Raw genomic sequence first — 21,891 nt, forward strand, 5'->3', positions numbered from 1 at the left:
GACCTGGGGGGACCGGGCTGAGGGCGGCCCTGCCGCCACCGCCCGCCCGCAGAGGGCGCCCGCGCCCCGCCGCTGTGGTGGCTCATGGCGGCGGCGGGCGCGGCGCGGCGGCCGGGGTAAGGGGAGGTGCGGCGGGCGGGCGGCCCGGCCCTCTCTCCTCCCGCCTCCCCGCCGCGGGCCGGGTGGGTGCCGGGGGGTGGGAGCGTAACCCCTTCCCGTCCGCAGGGTCTTCCGTGCGGCGAAACCGCCCTCCGGTGGCGGCGGCGGCGCGGGGAGAGCTTGCGCGGCGCCGGGCGGGCCCGCCGCGGCCAGCCGGATCCCCGGAGCAGCAGCAGCCTCGCCAGGTCGGTGCCCGCCCCGCTCGGGTGCGTGTCTTCGCCCCCCCCGGAGGGGCCCGCCCCTCCCCCCGGCGCCGAGCCCCCCCTGCCGAGCGGCTTGGCCTCGTGCGCGGGGCCGGAGAGCCGCTGCCCGTCCTTAGGGCCGCCCTCGGCTGGGCCGCCCTCGGCTGGGCCGCCCGTGCCCCCGCCGCTGCTGGCCACCGCGGTCAGCACCTGGGCGCGGGGGGACGGGCCGCCGGGGCCCCCCGGCCCTGCCGCTGCTGCCCCTCGGGGCCGCCCCCCCGCCGGGGATGGAGCTCCGGGCCCGCCCTGCCTTCCCGGCCCCCCCGGGCACAGGCGCTGCCGCGGGGCCCGGCGTTTCGGGAGCTGAGCCGGCAGCGTGCCGCGGAGCTGGGCTTGGGCTCTGGGTCGAGCTTGGCCGTGCCTTGTGGCCAGCCCTGGGGAGGCAGCGCTCGCCGCCGGCTGCGCGTAGGAACGTGCGTAGAGAACCGCTGGAGACGGAACGCGATGGCCAGGTTAACACTGGGATGTTTGCAGAAGCCCTGAATTACTCCTTAGCTTAGCTCCACGTTATGAATACCGTACAGCTGAACGGCCTTTTGGATTTCAGGCTTTTATTAGCAGCTATTTAGAGATCTGGCAAATCTGCCAAGCACACATATCTGACCTCTTTACACATTACTAGCCGTGTCTCGTTATTTGACATCCAGAAGGACGCAGCAGCCAGAGCACGTGGATGCTGGCAGCTGGAGAGAGAGAATCTGTGGCAAGTCTCCCAAGTTCCAGGGAAAGCTTGCTTTTCCTCGCCTGCACTGTGAAGCTGTTCTTAATGATTTCACTTTCAAGCCGTTTTAAGCCATCTTTCTGTTTGCACATTTTCACTCCAGAGTAAGGTATTCAAATAAGAAAAAGGAGTGTCTAAACATGACTCTCAAGCTACTGATTCCTTATCACTAAATATCTTACATCATAACAGTTTCATGTCTAGCTAGACAAGCACTAAACCTTTCAGAAAGGCATGATGTCAAGGGGTCCACAGAAAATAATACCTTTACTGTAACTTTTCCAAGTAGTAATAATAGTATTTGGGCAGTAATCTAAGAAAGAATATGAGATTGCAGGCAATGAGTTGTTATAGGTACATAAATCACCTTTTAATATTATTTTCTTACTGTTGGCAACTTAAATACTATAGGAAAAAATGTCATAGCAGTCTCTTATCTTCTTTTCAGGTGGAAAGCATTTAATGCAACAAAGGAAAGCTTTTTTTTTAAATGTTGAGGAAAAATTCAAATATCTCTGCAAGACTGTATGTGTTGGGCGGGACCATCTGTATTGGTCTAGCTCAAACCCCATTATTCTTTTGAGCTGCCAGTGTAGTTATGAAATACTTCAGTGTCAGAAGACATAGCTTTTTCGGTGAAGGGTATATCCTAGTATGGCACACCTAGTCCAGGTGTGAAGATAACTCAAGATCGAACACCGACACCATTGCCTTTTGCCTTCCCAGCAATGGCAGGAGGAGCTCAGGTGTTGTGGCCGATACATTTAGTTGGCGGTATCCAGTTATTCTAGCCACTGGTGGAATTGGTGGTTTTGGTGATAAGGCTCTTACTGGGACAGAGTATCTTGCTGGGGATTTAAGAAAGATGGCAATTATTGTATGATTAAAAATATGGTCACAAGGACTGGCAACACAAACGTTATTCTGCTGCATAACTGTTAAGTAATAACAACCCAGGAATATCCACATGCTTTAAATGCGTTAGGTGTGTTGTGTGGCAGGAGGCCAAAGCTCAAGTCTTCAGTCATCTGGGAAGTGTAAGTGGCCTGTCTAATTCCTACCACTTTTTAAACTGTTTGGTTTTCTGTAAGAGCTGCAGGGGTTTGGAGCAGAGTATAGCATAAGATCAGGTGGTTGAGTCTGAATCGCTTTGTTTAGACTTGCTGCTGCATAGTCCTTGATCTTGTAAGAGAACATTGGCATGCATGAGTCCAAGTGCAGTTACGATACTCAGACATAGTTTTAAATACCATGTTAAACCTAATTTTTCAGACATGGCTTTAAAATACCCTTTAAATACTTTAAATACTTTAAAATTTTTTTTATTTTTCCTTTTTTTTTTTATATCTGACATTTTGCTTATCTTGAAATGGGCATTTTTGGATGAAAAATAAATAATAAAATGTGTAAGATTTTTGTTACAATATTTACGAGTGGTTGAAAGTTCATGCCTAAAACCTGCCTCCTAAGTAGTATGTGTGCTTTGATGCTTCTCCCTTTTTAATGGGTGGTAAAATCCTGCTCAACTGCAGAGTACCAGAATGCAAAAGCTTACCTGAAACATTGCTCAGCTTTTTTTTTTTTTTTTTTTTTTAAGCTTTAAAAATTCTTCAAAGATGGCTACAAAGTCTAATAACTTCAGTGGTATAAGCTGAATGTATCTAATAGGCTAAAGTGAATTCTTGGTGTATGAATACATGTTCTTTTTTTATCATTTAATTGGTTTAGGTCCAACGATGACAGTTGGCTTGCAAGGCAGCGAGTTTATGCAGAAGACTTGTTCTAGTATTTAATGCTACAGATGCCTGAAGTCTCATGAAAAGAAAAAGCAGGTTTTGCGATGACTGGCAAAGTGAGTCCTAACTTTACAGTGAATGCTATTCTATGAAAACGAACTTTGTGGAACTTCATCAAGATTTGAGAGTAGTCTGATGCATAATGAGGGTGGCTGCAACCTATTACGTTGCAGAAAGGGTGTGTTGTCAGCCCTTCAAACCCTGTCCCCGTGTACATGGACTGAAGTACGTCAAAAATCCCAGCCATGAACATCAGGTGTCTGGGGTCTGTTGTCTGTGAGATGCTGCATGATGTTATTCACTTCTGGAGGGATGCTCTTATACCTCAGTATTACTCCTTCCTCTTTCCTGAATTCACTGTGCATCTGAGGTGTTCCAAATGGTCTTAAAAATTTTTATCAGCTTGTTACTGGTTCTACGTCTGGCTTTAAACACTAGACAGGTGAACCTACTAGTATATTACTTACTTCGTTGTTTTGGGTTTTTTTAAACAGTGCATTTGCTCTGGCTTTTTTCCTTAGTAGCTCATTAATTTTAGACTCTTCTATATGAGGAATCATTAACCTTCAGAGGACTTAAATTATCAGAATGAGTAGGATATCAGCCGATTTTTGTTCAGCAGGAAGTTTCAAAGAACCGTAACAGCTAATTCTTCATTTTTGTTTAATTTTCCTTCAGTTTTGCAGTGGCTAGCCTTCTAAGTAAATATTAAAAATCCAAATAGGATGGATATTTCAGCAGGAGCAAAGAATATCTAGAATTATTATAATTGGCAACAAGAAAATATTTTTAAAGGTCAAACCCAACCCTCCCTTGCTTCAAAATTTAAGCCATACTGTCCTGTTAAGTTTCATTCTGGGGATTCTGGGGAGATGAGTACCCTATGTTTGCCTTCTGCGAGTTTCATATGCTTTCCATCTTTCCTTTGGAGTGTTAAATAATGCAGACTGAGACTATGTTGAATCACTAGTTGGTCTGATGGGCTAGCTAGGTTAAAGTAGACCTTAGAGCTCATCTGGAATCTGAGTTGTAAGTGACTTCTTTTTCATATCATTATCCTGAAATTGGTTGCATAGAGAGCAACAGTGTATTTATGTTTTGTGAGTAGAGTGTTGAGACTCTGGAGTAGTATCATTGAAGAAAGTACTGTAACTTTATTGGCATAACGTTGAACATGAAAATAAGTTTCAGTCTTAAGTGCAAATAGATTACTTGCTTTACTTTACCTGGTAGCAGATTGCTGGGCACCTCAGTGCATCTGGCAGTCTCAGTCTAACACAAGCTCAGACTAAAATGTTATACCAATATAAATCTGGAGTGTTGCATATTTTTCAAGAGCTAATGAATGCGATGGACCACAATATTTTTCTTTCTTAGAAGTCTAACTTCTTCTCTGTAAGCAATAAATATAAGCAAGCATTGTACGGTTAATGTCTTATTCACACTGGCTATGTTTATTTCTTTGAATTTGGCAGGTTCGTTTATGGGATTGGAAATAACTGTGATATCAAGCATCCGTCTGGATGCAGAGGTCTTTTCACAGAGGATATTCAGCATTGGTAAACGGATTTGCGGATTTACATGGGGTAAAAATGGAGGCAGAAATAAACTTCTGAAATTGAATCTCGGTCCAGGAACGATGGCTTCTCAGCTGTATACACATGCTTTCAATATCTCCCCAATAGAGGATAGGAGATTGTGCATAAATGGAACACCATGGATTTGGCATCTCCTAGAAGAATGTGTCGAGAATGCGTGGGAGTATTGGAGCGTTGTCATAGGACTGATTTCCATTGTCTGTTTTCTGTTTGCTGCACTACCGTAAGTTTAAAGTCTTAAGCAGTCCTTCAGATTCAAACATGAGTAATCTTGCCTGAAGCCTTTTTCAAAAGCTGCCTTTTTTTTTTTTTTTTTATTTTATCTTGGATATGTTTCTCTGTCTGCATAATACAGATATAATATGCCAGAGAAGCATGTTGTTCATGTTTGCAAAAATATTTGGTGGTTGACAAATGAGCTTGATGTACTGTTCTGTTGTACTGACTTGACACTAATCTCTGCCACTTAGAGTAAATGAGAATAAATCACCTCTTCTCTCTTATCTTCTCCACCCTGAGATGTGTGTGCACACGCAGGCACACTTGCAGCAGAAGCTGGCTCCATGTTTATTTAAACCACATGCCATGTCACCAGTACAGTTGTGCTGGCTCCTGCCGATTAAATTTGGATGCAGAAAAGGTCAGAAGCAGCACATGAGTTAACACTTCAGTAGTGCTAAATCATTTGTTGTTTGGTCGATGGCACTGGGTTAAGGTTTCAAGTATGTAGGTAGGAGATGATAAAGGAAAAGTAGAAATACTCCCAGCAGGTGAAAATGTCTGAAACAAAATGAGATTGACTCCAAAGTCTGGCTCCATAAGGAGGATGTAATTTACTGAGCTAGTAAAAGGACTATGGAAATCAAGCAAAATAAAACCAGTCTTGGTAGGCTGTTGAGCTTCAGAAATACTAGTTGAAATATTAGTTGAAAGGGGGCTGTACATTAAAACTGTCATGTTAGTGAGCATGGAATTCATCAAGATATCTCTAATGGACTCACATTTGGGATTGCTTCATAGTCCCCATTGCGAATCTGAATAATCATTCTCTGATTTAGAGGCATAAGTGAAGTTGTCAACTCTTTTAGCAGCTTTGTTCATTCTTCATTCTTAGCCCTTCTATGTTAAATAACAGTGATTTTTCTTATTTCAGTATTGTAAAGGCTGGTATTTACAGCAGATGACTATAAAATGCCTACAACACAGTTCTGGTGACCAGAAAATGGTATTTCAGTGCAGGCCACAAAAAAGGAACGCATGCAAGCAATAATGAGGTTGTGATTTGAGTCTTTTGTTATGTTAGAGTAAGACATGGTGAGCTATAGTGATACTGAGTTGTTCTTCAAAAGGTAAGTGGAGTATAGCTGTGATAGGTCTCCTGTGTGGCTAGAGTTTTAATCTTTCTTTATTCAGATTTTGAAAAATGTACTTCTGAGCTTATTAAACGTTTTTTGCTTATGCTATTTTACAATTATTTCTGGAATTTGTGCCAGTCAAATTTACGTTGCCTGTCAGAATGGAAGAGTGGATCAAGCGCTGTCTTTGGGCTTTCTGCTGGGATGGATAGCTGGAGATCTTACAAATTTCATAGGCTGCTATTTAACAAATCAACTGCCAATTCAGGTAACCTGTCAATATTCCTACTTTGTGATTTATCCTTTTCAAACTGTCTCTTTAAACTTTAGGATAACTTCATACTGCACAGCAAAGTACATACTGGAAAAGAAAATAGTTTTGTATTCTGTCCACTGATCTACCATCTATAAAACAGGTCATAATTTCCTAAATATTTACATTCATCCTGTTGTGTGTTATAGGAACCATTTCACACTTGTAATTAACATTCAAAGAGACTTATGGTTGTTACTCAGTGATGAATGAAGTGAGGAAATTTCAGTTGAGCTTCAGCTTTACAGTAAGCTTGTGGAACAAGTGGGGCTGGAAGGAAGTTGTGTTTAGCTTGTAATAACAAGCTGTTTAGGTGCAGCTACTCTTTAAACTTCCTTTTTGATTATTATTTTTTTTATTAACAGGAAAATACTAGTTCAAAGCTGTTAATGTCTGACTAATTTGAATATATATTTTCTTCGTTAAGGGGAGGGTTTCTTTGAAAGGAGCTGTCGTTTTCAACTATATGTTAATTGTGTCTGAAACTTTCTTATCTGTGGTTTTTATTTTTGTCTCTTAATTTGGAGAGAAAGAGTTATGTGTCAGCCACCTGCAGAAGCTTTCACAAGCTGGAGATGGACCCAAGGGTGGACAGATCTGTCCTCTCTTTTAGAACTTAAGGTGTGGCGCTAACTGTTCCATCTCCCCATTATGAAAAGGGGAAGAAAGAATGTCTTACTGAGATAAGAGGCACTGAGCAAGATTAGTAGCTTCTGAAGTGCTGGGAGACTAGGTGGAGCAGGCTTAAGCTTCTGGGCAGGAAGGATTTAGCAGTCTGCCCAGGTAGGAGTTTGTGTTATGCCTTCTGTAAAATAAAACAAGTATTGAGATTGTGTCAGCAAGTTCGTGTTGCATAAGGTTTACACCGCATTCATCTGCAGTGGTCTAACTTGTTTTGTACTGGAAACGCTTTCTTTCTCTTTTTTCTTTTTTTTTTTCCTTTTTATTTTTTTTGGCAGTGTTTTGGTATTTGTCATTCACATTATGATTATGAAGCAAAATTTCCATGCAGTTAAGGTATTTTGAATGTTTGTATACTGAATAAGCAAATGTATCTTCTCTTTCAGATTGTCACTGCCATTTTTTATGTTAACATGGATATAATTATGATTTCACAATTTGTCTACTATAAGCTCAAGAATCAGAAGACGACAAAATGTAAGATTTTTCAACGATCCGAATGTTCATAATGTAGCGCACTCTTTACTTTGATATTTTCTACAGCATTTAAATAAATTTTTTTCAGAGGGATCAAAAAATAGAGCACACAAATTCTGGTTGAAGTTCTTAGGCCTATTGCTTCCAGTTTTCTCAGTCTCTTGTGAAAATCCTACCCTTTCTCTTCTCTTCCTTTCTGCCTTTCTCTTTTGTTACCCACATAATACTGTATTTTCCACGTAGTACTTTCAGTTTATAGAGACATAAAAAAAGCAGTAGTTTTGTGGAATCTGGTTCCACATTTTCACTTACTCCATGGTTTTGCTATTACAGCTATCTAAATACATGTATAAGTTGAAAGCAAGCATTATTTCTTTGTGTGGTTCAGATAGTTTCCTCCATGTTGATTGAAACCGGACTTTATTTGCTTATAGCATAAAATATCTTGACATCTTCATGTGTTCTGTTTCAATACATACGGTTAAAAAACATATTCAAGGGGAACGAAGTTACTTGAATTGTGCTTCATAAAATCCTGGCAGTAGTTGTAGTATTCAGCCTACCAGTGGACTACTGTTTTGACTGAAATGGAAGACAGAAAGCTCTGTTCACATTGTATCAAATCAAAAACATTAACTCATCAATTTAAAAAAAAAAATGTATCAAAGAAAATTCATGGTACACCAGAGGTAACAAAAAGCTGAAGTGAAACAGATGCTTGCTCAGCAGACTAAATAGGGATAAAGCAGATTCATTCAATATGGAACTGATAATAAACCTGGAGATAGGTCAGTGCTGAAGATATTTCCTTCCTGCTGCCTGCTCTTGAAAACAAACACAGGCTTTTGTACGTTTTAACTGCCAGTGTCTGTTTCAGCTCGATGGTTTGCATAGCTGGAGAGGGAGGAATGGCACCATGATTAAAGCTGCAGAAGAGCACTTTTCAATACCCAGTTCTGGAGCAGTTACCCTAGACCTGTTGGTCAGTTTTGCACCTCAAAGTGCTGCCTGTGGAACAGCATTACTGTCTGTTGTTTAGACTACAGGTCTTCAGGGCTGGCTTGCTAAAGCCACACAGCAGTTGCTCCATTGGTAACAGGGACTGCAGGACTTTATTGTCATGACACAAAAGGTACTGTAGCTCCAGAGTTCTGGAGGATTGCCTGCCGGTTTCTGGTTGACTTGTAGGTGTCTGTGGAGACTTGGTAAGGCTCGATATCTAGCTAACCATAGACATAGAGACTGGTCCAGCACAGCACTTAAATTACATTTTTATCTATAAAGATATTTTTGTTAACTTAAATTTCAAATATCTTTGCTTTGGCAGTTTTTAATCAAAGTATGTTGAAAGAAACTGTTACACTCTATTCTTCTTAGCAGTTTTCTGTTTATCAGCTGTTATTTAATAGCAAACTATTAGGAGTTAATAGAAGAGATAAGCTGAGTATGAAGATTTTTCTCTTGGTAGCAATGCCCCTTTAAGGAGTTCCCCTCCTGTTCCTGGCCTGCTACCCTCAGTTGCTGCACGAAGATGCAGCCCAACTATGATAGTGAGCAGGGGTGGACATGGAGTCCAGAAGAAAGAGGTGCGCTTACACTGCTACCAAGAAAAAGATAGATGAAATTGTACCTTTAAATTTACATGTTTATATTGCAAACAGAAAGTAACCTCAAATCAACAGCAGATGTTATTTTTCAGCTAATTTATTTGTATGTCATTCTAGGCAGCAAAAGCCTGAAGAGTTTCTGTATAACCTGGATCGTGGTGTGTATAGCACTGTGTGTTACCTTACTCTGTCAGCTGCTACTAAGAAACAAAGACCAGAGTACAGTAATTGAAAGAAGTAATGTAAGTTTTTAGCTGCTTCCATTCCAAAAAAATCCCACCTGGAAGTGTCTTGAAAGGATTATGTGCTCTGAGCTTTGAAGAAATTTGGATGGCATTTTAAACAATGATTTAGAAATCAAATGTGGCATTATGTGGATGTTTCAGTTATGGACCACATCCCAAAATAAAGAAGTTACAAAATTTCTTCTTTTAGCATCTTCCCGTGTTTTGGGCTTATTCTGTCCCTTGGGTCGTTAGGATGTGACACTGCGAAATAACATGTATACGTGTTGTGTTTCTGCTTGTGTTAAATACTGTAGACATCCATGTAGCGGCTACACGGTAACAAGTGAAATCAGTAGAAGTGGAAGATTGCAATTGTACCTGCAGCTGCTGTCATTTCAGCAGGAAAGTTCACAGGCTATTCTTCCAATTTGATGGCCTTCATACTAACACCAGTAAAATAATTGTAATGCAGCAACATTGCCCAGCAGGGAAGCAGCTTATTTTCAAAACACAGCTAGAGTGAGAAAACTAACAACTCTTAAACTGTGAAAAATGAGTATTTTGCTTTCGCCAGACAGGATGATTCATTTTTTTGGTGGCCCTAGCTACAGTTCTTAGTTTTGATTTGAATTATTGTGCCCCGGATTTTTTTTAGCAGAAGGACTGGATTGATATTAGTGTCGTATCCTAAAGCCTGGCACTAGTTTTGATCTTGGTCGTGGCTATGACACAGCAGTTCGCATTGTTGTGAGATAAAGATTAAACCCTTTCTAGCCCTCTTTGGTCATTTGAAGAGCAGCGCTGAACTGCTTTGAAAGGAGTTCTGTCCAGAAAATCAGCCAGTGAACTCTCAGTTTAATCCCCTGAAATGCCTGAAAACATTCTTGCCAAAATAGATGTACCTTTCTTTTTCAGACCTCTCTTGATATGATTGAAATGTCAGGCTTCATTTGTGGTTATATATCCTGTGTGTTTTACTTGGGAAGTAGATTTCCGCAGCTGTATAAAAATGTAAGTAGGTTTTTGGCTAAGTATAGTTGCATATTTTACAAAATACTATCTATTGCTTTAGATGTTGGATTCTCCCTCACAGTGAGCCCTCTTGAACTTGAAAGCCTACTTTGCTTTTGTGATTGTCTAAAATGGTAAAGAAAAAAGAAATGGTTTTCTTTTCACATTCAGAGGAGGATGGTGAGAAGTTTAGGAAAATTATGGTCTTTGATTGATGGAAGAAGTTGGATTGGCAGCGGAAAGGGAATTGAAATTCTTACGGTTGGATTTATCAGATAGGAGCAAAAACATGCTTTGTGTGATTGTTGTCACGAGCAAGTGATCTCCCCATTTATTTCTCCAAAGTATTCTACCTTAAGTAATCAACCATGGGACTGAAAGTTAGAATTAGAGGAAAAGTAGTTTTGAATTGTAGCCCCTTTTCACAAAGATGCCGTTACTGACGGGTTTTTTTTTCCCCCACAGCCTCTTCACTATCAATATGTTAAAAACAAAACCCAAACACAACAAAAGACCAGAAGGTTTTATGTTGTCAATTGTGTACAGGCATTTTAATTTGTTATGGAAACTATTAGTTCATTTCCAAAGCTATTCATATTCCCCCTCTACGTTTTCCTTCACAGCTGGAATGCCACAATATTTTCAAAAAGGTCTGCTAAATAGACTGTTAAAGCAGCAGGTTTCTTAAGAACTAAATATCATGTGGAAGCAGATTATCCTTGCTGCTTTGCACTTACATAAAAATTATATTAACTGGAGCTGCTTCTAAGAACTGTGACAGTTTCTGTAGGTTTCAGTGGTACGTGCTGACTACTAAGCTCAAAGGATTCAGGGCTTAGGAAGAAATGGCCAAGAATGACTGAAAGTCTTTGGATGTGTTACAGTACAAAATGCCAAAATTACCTATATCTGGCTACTGTGATACTTGTTTTAACATCTCTTTGTATTTGTAAAAACTTCTTTGTATTTAGTTCCAAAGAAGATCAACAGAAGGCACCTCTTACCTGCTGTTTGCATTAGCCATGGTGGGAAACTGTACCTATGGACTGAGCCTTGTTTTAAAGATGCCAGCTACTGAATCCTTCCGGGCACTCTACTTCTTACACCATCTTCCATGGCTCATTGGGAGCTTTGGAGTTTTGTTTCTAGACATTTTTGTATCCTTTTCCTGTTACAGCTGGAGTTTCTCAGAATAGTCTTGTTAGTAAGTACATCAGAAATCAAGTGGATTTTTTTTTAAAACCAAAATTTTTGCTATGATTCTAACTTGACCATAAAATCTTCTTTCTGAACAATAATTTGTATGCTTTTTATGGTAATATTTCTTGATAAGAACGACAAGTTTATAGAAAATACCTACATTAAAGCTACATTGCTCAGGCTAATTTATATCTTGTAGCCAATACATAGTATACTAAAAGTTGAGGGGAAGGTTTGCACATTAGACTGTTTTTCTTAGGTTTGCTGTCTGTTAAATGTAAAAAAAAAAAATAAAAAATCCCTAAACAAACAAACAAAACAAACCCTAAACCTGCTTGTTTTTAAATGTAATTGTAGAATTATAGCTTTGAGAATTTGGTTAAATTGTGTTATTGCAAGATTGTGTTGACGTCAGAGACAAACAGCAAGGATCTGGCAAACTTAGTTTCAGAAAATAGGACTTAACAAAGAAATACTGCAGCTACCCTTCAGTGCGTAATTTGGGGCAAAATCAGATACATTGAGACACTGAGTGCATCTGAAAACCAGCAGCTGTGCTCATTAAGTCATGCTAAGGGCTAACCAACTCCCAGTTACCTAGTGTGCCAGTTTCTTGACAATCCAGAGCAAACTTAAAACACTATAATTTTTTATTTGAATATTCAGGGGTCATACGTAAGATGCCCAAAGTATATTAATTATTGTTAGTCATGCTCTTTCTAGTTTAGCATTAGTGTTTTGTGATCAAGAAATTAAAAGCAAAATGTTTATAGAGTAATACTATACTTTTTGTTCAGAAGTCTAGTGAACAGTAATGTGGTGGTACCTGGTCTTGCTGTTCACTATAGTTTTATAGTCACCTGTCTTGTTACTGTAGCTTGTATTTTCACTTGAAAGAGTATAGAGGGGAGATTTTCTGATTTTTCCTGAAGTAAGAATTTTAGGTTTGTGTCTGAGAACATCTTGGGAGTTAGCTCCATGAACCCAAACTACAAAACAGGATAAAATGAAGAGTGATTTCAGGACCATGCTGAAGCATATTCTGTTAATCCGTTCCATATTAAAAGGAAGTTCTTTACCAGATTTACCTGGAACAGTTCCAGAAGTTATGATTCCCAGGCATCAGTCTTTATACTTCTGATTAAAGTAATTTCATAAGCCACTCCAATTAGACTAGCGATGTGATAGTCGACCCTGCCCTTTGGATGGACTGTTAAATTATACTGTCATTCAGAAGAGCCATCTGTGTGTTTTGCATCTCCAGCCATGGCAATTTAAGCGGGCAGTTCGGTAAAACATTCTGCATCGTGGGAACGCTAATGCTCCACCACAGCGGTGAGACTGAACTGTGGTTCATGGCCTGTTCTGAAATAGACTGTAGTTTTATCTTTGTGAGACAGTGCAGTTTGTTTTGCGTGAGCAGGCTGTAGGCAGTCAGGGTTGCTAAGCCCACGTGGCTGGTTTGAGCGCTCAGTCCTTTTGTTCCATGAATGAAGTAGTGACTCTTTCTTCTTCTCCCAGCTGGAAATGTAAACCAGCCAGTATTTATTTACCAAAAAACCCTAAAACTTGATCTTGATGACCCTTACTGTATGTTATGTGCATATTTGCAGATGCCTTTCTATGATGTACTCTGAAAAGGAACTTTTATATTGGCCACAAACCTCCCCCCTCTCTGAGCCCTGCCCCAGGATTGCAGTGCCAGTGTGCACATGACATTCATTTCTGGGTTCTCTCTTGATTGGAGTCTGAATCCAATCTTGCTAATAGTCCTGCAGTTCAAATTATATTGAAAACAGATGCTTCCAAATCAGGTTGAGGAGCTTATAGGAATCTAGTCGAGTATATAGTGTTAGTTGAAAATGTATGAAGTATTTGTAATCAAGAGAAAACAAAAGCAGACCTCCTGCTTTGAGAAGCCCTGAAGGTAAGGAAGTCAATGCTTTTAAAAAGAGAGCTTCATTACTGTCTCTTGCCAAGCAAGAAAATAGAGAATCTAGCAAACTGATACGTCATGTTAGACCAGAAAACGAAGAACAGGATCACCTGGGTTTGGAAAACAGAGGAATTTAAACCAAAAGGTCTTAATTTCTGAGAGAGAGGTGTTGTGTAATTGGTCAGTCTCTGTTCTGAGGTGTAGTTGCAGAAATTGCCTAATTCTAGTAGACTTTATTCGTGATAGTGCCGGGAGTTTCATTAGGTGGAAAATAAACTCTCATTTCTCAAGGTCCAAGCCAGGATTAAGAGTTCACTTACTCTGTGTCTGCTGCAGTATTCTTTTGTTTCCATCTGACATGGCTGGGGTTTACTATTTTTAGAAACAAATGGAGTCCTGATCATCGCTGGAACAGCAGCTCCAGCATTACTTACTGCAGGATTACACTGGAGTTGTTTCACCTTGGTTTAACAGAATAACACGGTCATCCTTTCTTTAGTGTCTACAGTTGAAAGTTACTTGGTTGCACAATAAGCCAGTTATTTCCAATAAATAATGGAAGTGTCCAATTGTAAATTATGAATTGTCCTCCTTTTCATTTTAAGGGGAATCTTTTAGCATTACACATTTGAATTATAAATTGGACACAATTCTATTTTCCAGTAAAATATTTCCTTCCAGTTGCCATTTTGCAGTGGCAGGTGGTTGGAGTTTCTCAAGAAACCATGAAGCTCGGGGTTTAAATGGGCCTGAGAGGGCACCTTGTCAGTCACGACGCTCAGTCTGAGTTTGCCTGCTGTAGGGTTCCGTGGTGGACCTTGTTAGAGCTTTATTTTATGTGCATGATTACTTAATTTGCCACTTGTACACAAGGATGCAATACTATGTATTTTAAAATACTAAATCGGTTGATGAGTAGTTCTGCCCTTAGACTTGTAGCAGCAGCCATCACCAAGTTTCTAAAAGACTGAATCCACTGCAAGTTTTTCCAGAAAACTTTGTCCTTTTCTGTAAGTCTGCTGCCCTCTTTCACTCTGCTTCCTTCCTCCCCTGCTCCTACCAAAACTAAACAACTCTGTGTTTAGTTCAGACAAAGCCCTTTACCAAGACTTTTGCCTTTTTTTATTTTTTTTTATTTTTTATTTGACATCACCCTATTGTCAGAGAACTGTGTTCAGATCGTCCACATGTACTTCCTTTCATTAAGTGTAGCCAGGTTGTTACTAGATAGCCAGAGTATATTCAGCAAGAGCCAAGCTGTTGTACACAGACTCTTTGCTTGCACCTTTTGTGATTTGCAGAGCAACCACTTGGAATCCATTATATACTTCTACCAAACATCATGCTTTGTAATTTAATTACACTGTGCAAAGAATGTTAAGGCTGACGTGACAGTTCAGCCAGGAGAGTTTCCCAGGCAAACAAACAACTTCCTGCACTCCTGTAAATGCCCACTTTTGTCTCAAAACTATTTTGTTTTTTGAATTGTCATTAAATTGTTTAATTGAATGAAACAAAGTTGATATACTAGCTCAGCGACTGTCATAAATGTTACTCGGAGCAGTCAGTTTGGTTGTCTCTTCCACTTCGGGCTGCCTGCGCGCGTAGGTCTTCAGTTTCCCGTAGAAAGTCAGACTTGAGCAGCAAGTTAGTTTCTATATTAAGTAGTCCTGGCAGTTTAGCATCATTTAAAAAATGTAAGCAGCTGAGTACACGTGCTACAAAAACATATTCTGGAAATACTGTTAGATAAGCTCCACATAACTTGTGTTTATAATTTACTCCTCCTTAAAAGCTCTGTTGCTGTTGCCAGCTTGGTGGCTAAGAGTGCTAGTGCACAGTGCTACAGCCCAGGCTGTATGCCCACAGTATGATTTCAGTGAATTTTGATTCCCGGTTCACCATTTCTTTTTCCACCAGTGCAACTATTAAGACTTGGGGAGGTGCTCAGCTGCAAGTACAGTAAGGCCTATTAGAACCAAAAAAAAAGAAAAAGGCAGGAAATTTAAGTGGTAGTTATATGTGCTATAAAACTAATTTGCTAAGCTCTAAGAAGAAAGCGTTCCCCACCTAATACTATACAGATACGAAAAAGGGAGTGCTGACCTGCTGTCTCTGAAGGAAATCCTGTCTAGTCTTTAGCAGGGGGGCCTCAGAGGTGGGATGCTGGAAAGCTTTGGGAAGGTGGGATAATTCTTGGGGCTCTGCCTAAGATGTAAAGAATTTCCTCTCCATTCATCCAGGCCTCCCAGAAAGCTTTCCCCCCGCCATTTTTATAAGTAATTACATATATTGGCCTTAAATTTCTCACAACCATTGTCTACCAGCCAGGTATTGCCGCGTTGCTGGCTGGTGGTGGTTTACCTTTGTGAAGACAGTCTTCTGGTACCTGCTACTTTGCACATCGATTTACTGTGGAAATCTTTGCTTTGTGAGATGCTATGCATATTTCTTAGCATGGAGTAGAGAAGAATACATAAAGGAAGGGCATAGCTGGCTAGGTTTGTATGATGCCTTTATATCTTAAAATGGTATCTCTATCAGAAAACAAAGTGTTCTCTGTCCAAAGTTCAGTATTCCACGTATAAAACTCCTCAACTAGCAAAAATTCTGAAGAGTAAGAAATCTTACCTGTTCATTCTATATGTGCACCCCTGATTATTTTTTTATTTATTTAAAGGCTACCTATGCTCAAAGTCAATAATATTGTCTGAGAGCTGGAACCATCAAGAAAAAGAACAAGTACGTACTTGTTAATTCTTTCTAGATTAGCAGGATTTCTAATAGTCTATTTTACAATAGAAATAATAATTGCACAAGCCTGTGTTGAAGACAGTGTTAAATACTGAGTCACAGTGTTGTCTGCATGTCAGTCCCTGTAAATATCTAACCAGCTAGAATTTTGCAGGAAATGAGAGTTTTGTTTTCTAATCAGGTCTTGCTGATCTATTGCTAAGAAAATGTTTTAATAACTTCCCCTCCTTACGAGCATCCACCCTCAGTCCAGCCCGCAGTATTTAGACAACTGAGGCTGGAGTAGTACAGGGCAATATGTTTGATTCCACATTTTTCCAGATGAGCCTTGTTCATGTTGTGCTACTAGTGAATTTCACACTTAGGACCCTTGCAAGCACGAGGTAGTAAAGGATATTTTTGGGTGTATTTGAGCCATGTAACCAAGGAGATCTGAAGTTTTGAGTTAGGATTTTTCTGTATATTCTCTTTTCTAGTGTTGCAATTAAATATGATTAAACTTTTTGCCATAAAGAAGTACTCAGAATGAGCGTTAAGTAGGATTTGGAAAAGGTTATATGCTAATGTAGAAAATTCCACAGTTGGGATTAAATAAATGGATAATACTTACACTACAGTACTTGAATTAGATACAGCAAGTTTTAAGCTTTCCTCTGTGGACTATGGTATTCAGAGGCTGTGCCAGAACTAAATGGATGGCTGCTTTTATTCTGTACAGCTTATTCTGGTTTTAATTGAAAGCAAGTACTGCAAATGCTACCTCTGTATCCTAGTTAATTACTTCCTTACCCAAAAATAACAGGTGACTGCGCAATTCATTCTGTATCGCCAGCACAAGGAAAGAGAATCTGGTTTAGTAGCACTGGAAGTGGAACCATTGCTGGTGAATGAGGAGGCTGCCTAGTGTCAGGCTGCATTCCGCCTCTGGTTTCATTGGATTTTGCTCTTGGATGACTTTGACAGACAGTTAAGACTGCAGTTGCTTAGGGACCAAATTTATTGCTTATTTTTTGTTATTTATTTTATCATTAATTTGTCATTACTTATTTACAAGTGACATGCCAGTAATAAAATATTTAATATTTACTGTGTTGTTTCAGGATAAATAGAATTTTCTTTCCCGATTCCCCCCCGTGCTCTGATTTTGGCTGTTTCTCTCTAGTGTGATATGGAGTCACAGCAAGAGGTGCTGTAGATATATTGATCATGATACAGTGCATCTTTTCGGATGAACACATACATCTAGTTAGCAGTAATGTGGCTGGTTTAAAACCAATGGTGAAATTACCTCTGTGTCTTGAACCCAACCTGCAGTTACAGACAGCTTGGTCCAGTTGCATCGTCTCGTAAGATTTGGCCTTTTTTATTCATACTCAGTATTGTATGCCTCAGAATTAAAAACATCCTATAATTAATTTCAGTGCAGAGGTTCTGTTATTGATGCCAAAGCAGAGTCCTGGTGTAAGTTGGTAGGAGCCTCATGTACAGCTCGTTGCCGAGTATCATTACGCATTTTATTTTAAGAGTTAAAGCATTTATACATCAATACCTGTGTGTTCCAAGGAATATAATTAATGTATGTCATCATATGCCTCATATAGTGTTTTTGTACAACATGCATTTTGTTTGCAAGCTTCTGGTTTAAATAAGTACCACAGAGGAAAAAAAATAAATTGGAAGCTGAAGAGACTGTACCTGGCAGTAGCAGATTTTTTGCAATACTGTGTTGTGTTTGAAGAAAACTTTAATAAAATTATCTCAAAAAGTAAACTTCTTGTTAATATTTCATTGAATAGATGTATAATGATTCACTCTTCCATAAGTAAGTTTGTGAACAAAAAGGCTGTTTTTTCAAAAAGGTCAATATGAGCATTGTTTATATATATGTATATATGTGTGGCTTATAGCAAAGCACCTTCCCTTTGATTTCAGTTAACTGTTAAAGGGACACAATTTACATTTTGTTTTTAAATAATAAAATCTAATAAATAATAATTTGGTTTTAAATAAGAAGACACTGATGAGTACAATTGATCATAGCTAAGCTGCTGCCAAACTAGAAGTGAAGCATTTTGCTCTATGAACTTCTGTAGGACTTCATGCAGCGCAGACAAAAACCCCATGAAAGGGGGTTGGGGAGGCTGGAGTGGTGGTGGGGGGGGCAACCTTGTTCCTACTGCTGTATCTGGAAATTTAATTTCAGCTTCTGTTGCAGCACTAATGTAGATGAGCAGCTGAATTCCCTCCTCTTGCTGGAGGTGGATTGGGTCCTGCCAAGTGGTGGCTACAGTGAGCTGGTGGATTAGGTGCTGGTGGCACAGCGTGCGGCGGAAGGACAGACCCGTTCCGGCGGCTCCGAAGGGGGGTCCGGGTGGCTTACGGTCCTGCCGCCCGCTGAAAGCGCTGCTCGGTAACCCCCGTCAGTGGTGGTGGTGGTTTAGGCAGTGCTGCAGTAGCTGAGAAAAAGGGCTTTGCTAAGACATCGTGTGAAAAGCCAAGTACTTCTGAAACGTTTTACAGCTCTGCGAGATGCTGAGGGTTTGTGCGGGATCTACCTGGTGAACTCGGTTACTTTATTAGTCTCAGCGTGTACTTAGGCGAACGTGTTTTCCCTGGTTTCTGAAGGGAGGAGAGGGTATTAGAAATTAACCTTTTCAGTACATAAATTAAAATGCAATTTGTCGTACTTGCAGATTTATACTCTGTACACAGGAGTTTATCAAACTCTTGCCTGGCTGGTGATTGAAACCATGACTGGTTACTCTTTAATGCAATTAAAATTTGTTCTTACATCATTTCTTCAAAGATTATTTCCCCTTTTATTGCTATACGTAATCCTATTTTGGGATGGCTTTTTATCCCCATTTCATGCTGCAGTTTATTAGAACAGCCAAATAAGAGGTATATAAAGTACTGTGATTTAATTTGAGGCTCTTAATGGAAAATAATGTAACTTTTAAAATGTGAAGCAATGACATTTATTAATAGTTCATATATATGTAATACTTAGTATATGGGTTAAGTGAATACTTACACTTGAGAAAAAGTTATTTCCAATTAGCTATTGCACTGCAAAAGCTGATCAAATGCACGTGCTTGTCCTTGCTGTTCCTTTTGCCTATTAGGATGTAAGGTCTTTGCCATCCCCTTGCTCAGCCCATGATTACTTTCTCAGGAGCAGACCCTGCCATGTCAGGAGGAGAAGGTAGAGCCGTGCCCAAATATACCAGGTCAGAGACTAAAGGGCAGATCCTGATCACCTCTTCGTTAATGTCAGAGAGGGAAAATGCAGCATGTGGCTTCTATCACAGCTACTTTGTTGGAAAGCAAAGTGTCTTAATCTTACTTTATGCTACTAATTCTTCCCTCGTGCTGCATGTAATCCAAGATTAACGACATTGTTTTCTAATTTTATTTTTTTAACTATCATGGAAATCTCATTAACTAAAGGAAACATCTGAAATGTCTTCAGGGCTTTGTTTTTATACAGATTAATAAAATAATTTAGCTAACATATTTCCCCATTGTCTACAGAAGATTCTTCCAGGAATGGAGTTACTCCTGGCCATTACACATTGGTTTTGATCACTTGTTTCGGTAAGAAAAATAAGTATTTGATTTGCCACTTCTGGCTGTCTCTTGGAATTTAAGTGTTTTTTGAAATTTATGCTTGTATTCTCACTGTCAAAACCTGCAGTATTGGTGTAAAGGAAAAAGCTGGTTCGTCTAGTAAGCAGCATGGAGCAAAAGCTACCACTGTTGGCTGCTCCGGGATCTCATTCCCTCTGTTTTCCACTAACGAGCTTTTAAAGTCTGCGGCATCTTGTGGAAGCAAGAAAAGATGCTCCCACAAGGTTTTTAGTACAATACCATTGAGAGGGGGCTGTTTACAGCTGTGCCAAAAGTACAACAAAGAAAACCAAGTTTGTTTTCAGGTTCAAAGAGCAGAAGCCAACGACATGTCTCTGCCATCAGTGCTATGGTTAGACTCGTGCGAGGTTGCTGCTTTATCTTTAGATAGAAAAATTTCAGAGAATAATATCCAAAACTGGACAACAGCCACCTTGTTCTAATTACCTCATCGTGATTTGCTTACTTGTTCCTCTGTAACCTCAGAGATGCAAGAGAAAGCTGTTGTCTGTTAAAGTAGCAGTTATTATGGATCAGAAATGGCTTTTTCCTAACAGAGCAATGTTTGTGCTGGAGAAAAATGGCAGCTGTGCCTTGGGCACTGCTTTGTTGCTGCCTCCTTGTGTGACTTACATCCATGACGTTTTAAGTTTGTGGGTGTTTAAGTGAAGAGTTAAACATCTGTGTGGCATCATGGGTGAGAAGCTGCAGGTTTAAGTTAATCAAAGCTTTAACTGAGGGAACCGTAAGAAATTGTTGCCCACATCCAGGGCTTGGGTCCTTCTAACGATGCGTACTCAGACTTGGGTAATGGGCAACAAAGACAACTTCATGGACGACAAGGAAAAGACATGGGGAACGCTTGGGCCAGCAGCTGCAGTGAGCTCATGCCACAACACCGAGGCAATGTGTCGCGGGTCCGTGCAGCCGGTGCCGGCGGTGCCCGCTTCCCAGAGTGAGCACCAGCAAGCCACGCAGCGGCACGAGCACTTCCCCTGGTGTCCTAATGGCAGAAGGTTGGGAAATTCAGGCTGTGCACATGAAGGACATCAGTCCTGTGGGTCAGGGTCCCTGCTGGTCCCTGTGAACCAGCTGCGGACGGGGGAGAGAGGTGGCTTTGGTACCCAGCTGGGAAAGGAGGAGCGATGCAGCCCTGCTCGGTCTGCAGCTGCTTCCCGTTGCCGGGCCACGGGCTGGGTGAGATCCAGAGGTTTTGTTCCAAAAGCCACTAGTACAGCTCTCTTGGCTGTGGACGTGCCCTTGCTCCCTATGGTGGCTGTGCAGCCGGGATGCTCCCTGGGCTCAGGGAGAGTCGGGGCAGCGTCCCTGCTGCCGGCAGAGCCCAGCCGCTGCGGCCCACACTGGGGTGAGCAGCAGCTGCTGCTGGGTGAGCAGCACCGTGGGTGGGGATCTGTCCCCTGAAAGCAGGGGCTGCTCCAGCTTCTCCTCCAAATCCCAGTTCATGAGCATTTCCCAGCCATTTTCCTGGCAGTCGGGGGTTAATGGGCCCTGTCAGAGAGGTAAATGCAACTGCTGCTGTCCTGTGTGTTAGGGAAATTCTACTGGTGGTGGGGACAATTTATGAATATCAATCGCTTGTCGTACTTCGGTGCCTGTCCATGTGGCTGCTTGCTAAGTGCTGCTGAAAATATATGGTATGGAGACAGGGCATTGATTCATATCATGATGAGGGGGGTCTCTGTAATGAGCTCCAAACAGCTTTTAAATGATGACTGCTGAGGAATTAAGACCATTTTAATCCGACTAAATAATACTCCTAATGATAAACCATTAAAATCAAGTTGCCTTTTAGATCCTAGCAATTGTATCAGACAAGGTGATTACACTCAACATCAGTATTGATAATCATTAAAATAGATTAAACTATTGACTGAGAAATAAGAAACACTGGGTGACTCCAGCAGAAGTGCTGGTTTGACTTTACAAGCAGTGACCCTCCCGCTCCCTGGAACTTCTTGCTGCCACGTGGAGGTTCAGGCTGATACCACTTGCTGTTCTTCATGAGCATCAACATCAGCACCTACCGTAACAGCACATTTTATCTTTAAATGTCTTCGGAGGTCAGGTTGCAGGCTTTGGGAAGAAAGCAGCATTGCGTCATTTTGTCTGGCTTGCTGGGGGGCCACAGGCTTGTCTCCGCTCGTGCCTGGAGCCCAAACCACT

General features: G+C 40.9%; 1 protein-coding gene across 5 annotated transcripts; it reads left to right on the forward strand.

Annotated features, from left to right (window-relative positions):
• The first annotated feature begins 42 nt into the window (after nt 1-42).
• Nucleotides 43-19,591, forward strand: LOC130158199 (lysosomal amino acid transporter 1 homolog). 5 transcript variants are annotated; one of them, XM_056358751.1, is made up of 10 exons: nt 43-116; nt 226-344; nt 2,851-2,974; nt 4,394-4,739; nt 6,010-6,139; nt 7,252-7,342; nt 9,067-9,191; nt 10,092-10,187; nt 11,159-11,344; nt 16,880-17,847. In XM_056358751.1, the coding sequence occupies exons 3-10, from the start codon at nt 2,938-2,940 to the stop codon at nt 16,979-16,981; spliced, it is 1,113 nt and encodes a 370-aa protein (XP_056214726.1). In that variant the 5' UTR covers nt 43-116; nt 226-344; nt 2,851-2,937; the 3' UTR covers nt 16,982-17,847. The 5 variants fall into 5 exon arrangements, with proteins under 5 accessions (XP_056214726.1, XP_056214727.1, XP_056214728.1 ...); XM_056358753.1 differs by lacking the exon at nt 43-116 and having other exon boundaries at nt 136-344; nt 4,394-4,504; nt 4,604-4,739; XM_056358754.1 differs by lacking the exon at nt 43-116 and having other exon boundaries at nt 136-344; nt 4,394-4,477; nt 4,604-4,739.
• Nucleotides 19,592-21,891: the final 2,300 nt, after the last annotated feature.

This window comes from Falco biarmicus, chromosome 13, assembly GCF_023638135.1.
Source record: "Falco biarmicus isolate bFalBia1 chromosome 13, bFalBia1.pri, whole genome shotgun sequence".
Taxonomy (NCBI): Eukaryota; Metazoa; Chordata; class Aves; order Falconiformes; family Falconidae; genus Falco; species Falco biarmicus.

Excerpts from the sequence above, each read along its gene's own strand:
- LOC130158199 (XM_056358751.1), top strand. The coding sequence starts at position 2,938 with ATGAAAAGAAAAAGCAGGTTTTGCGATGACTGGCAAA. Across the intron at positions 6,140-7,251 it reads CAAATCAACTGCCAATTCAG|ATTGTCACTGCCATTTTTTA; the intron begins GTAACCTGTCAA and ends CTTCTCTTTCAG. Across the intron at positions 7,343-9,066 it reads GAATCAGAAGACGACAAAAT|GCAGCAAAAGCCTGAAGAGT; the intron begins GTAAGATTTTTC and ends ATGTCATTCTAG.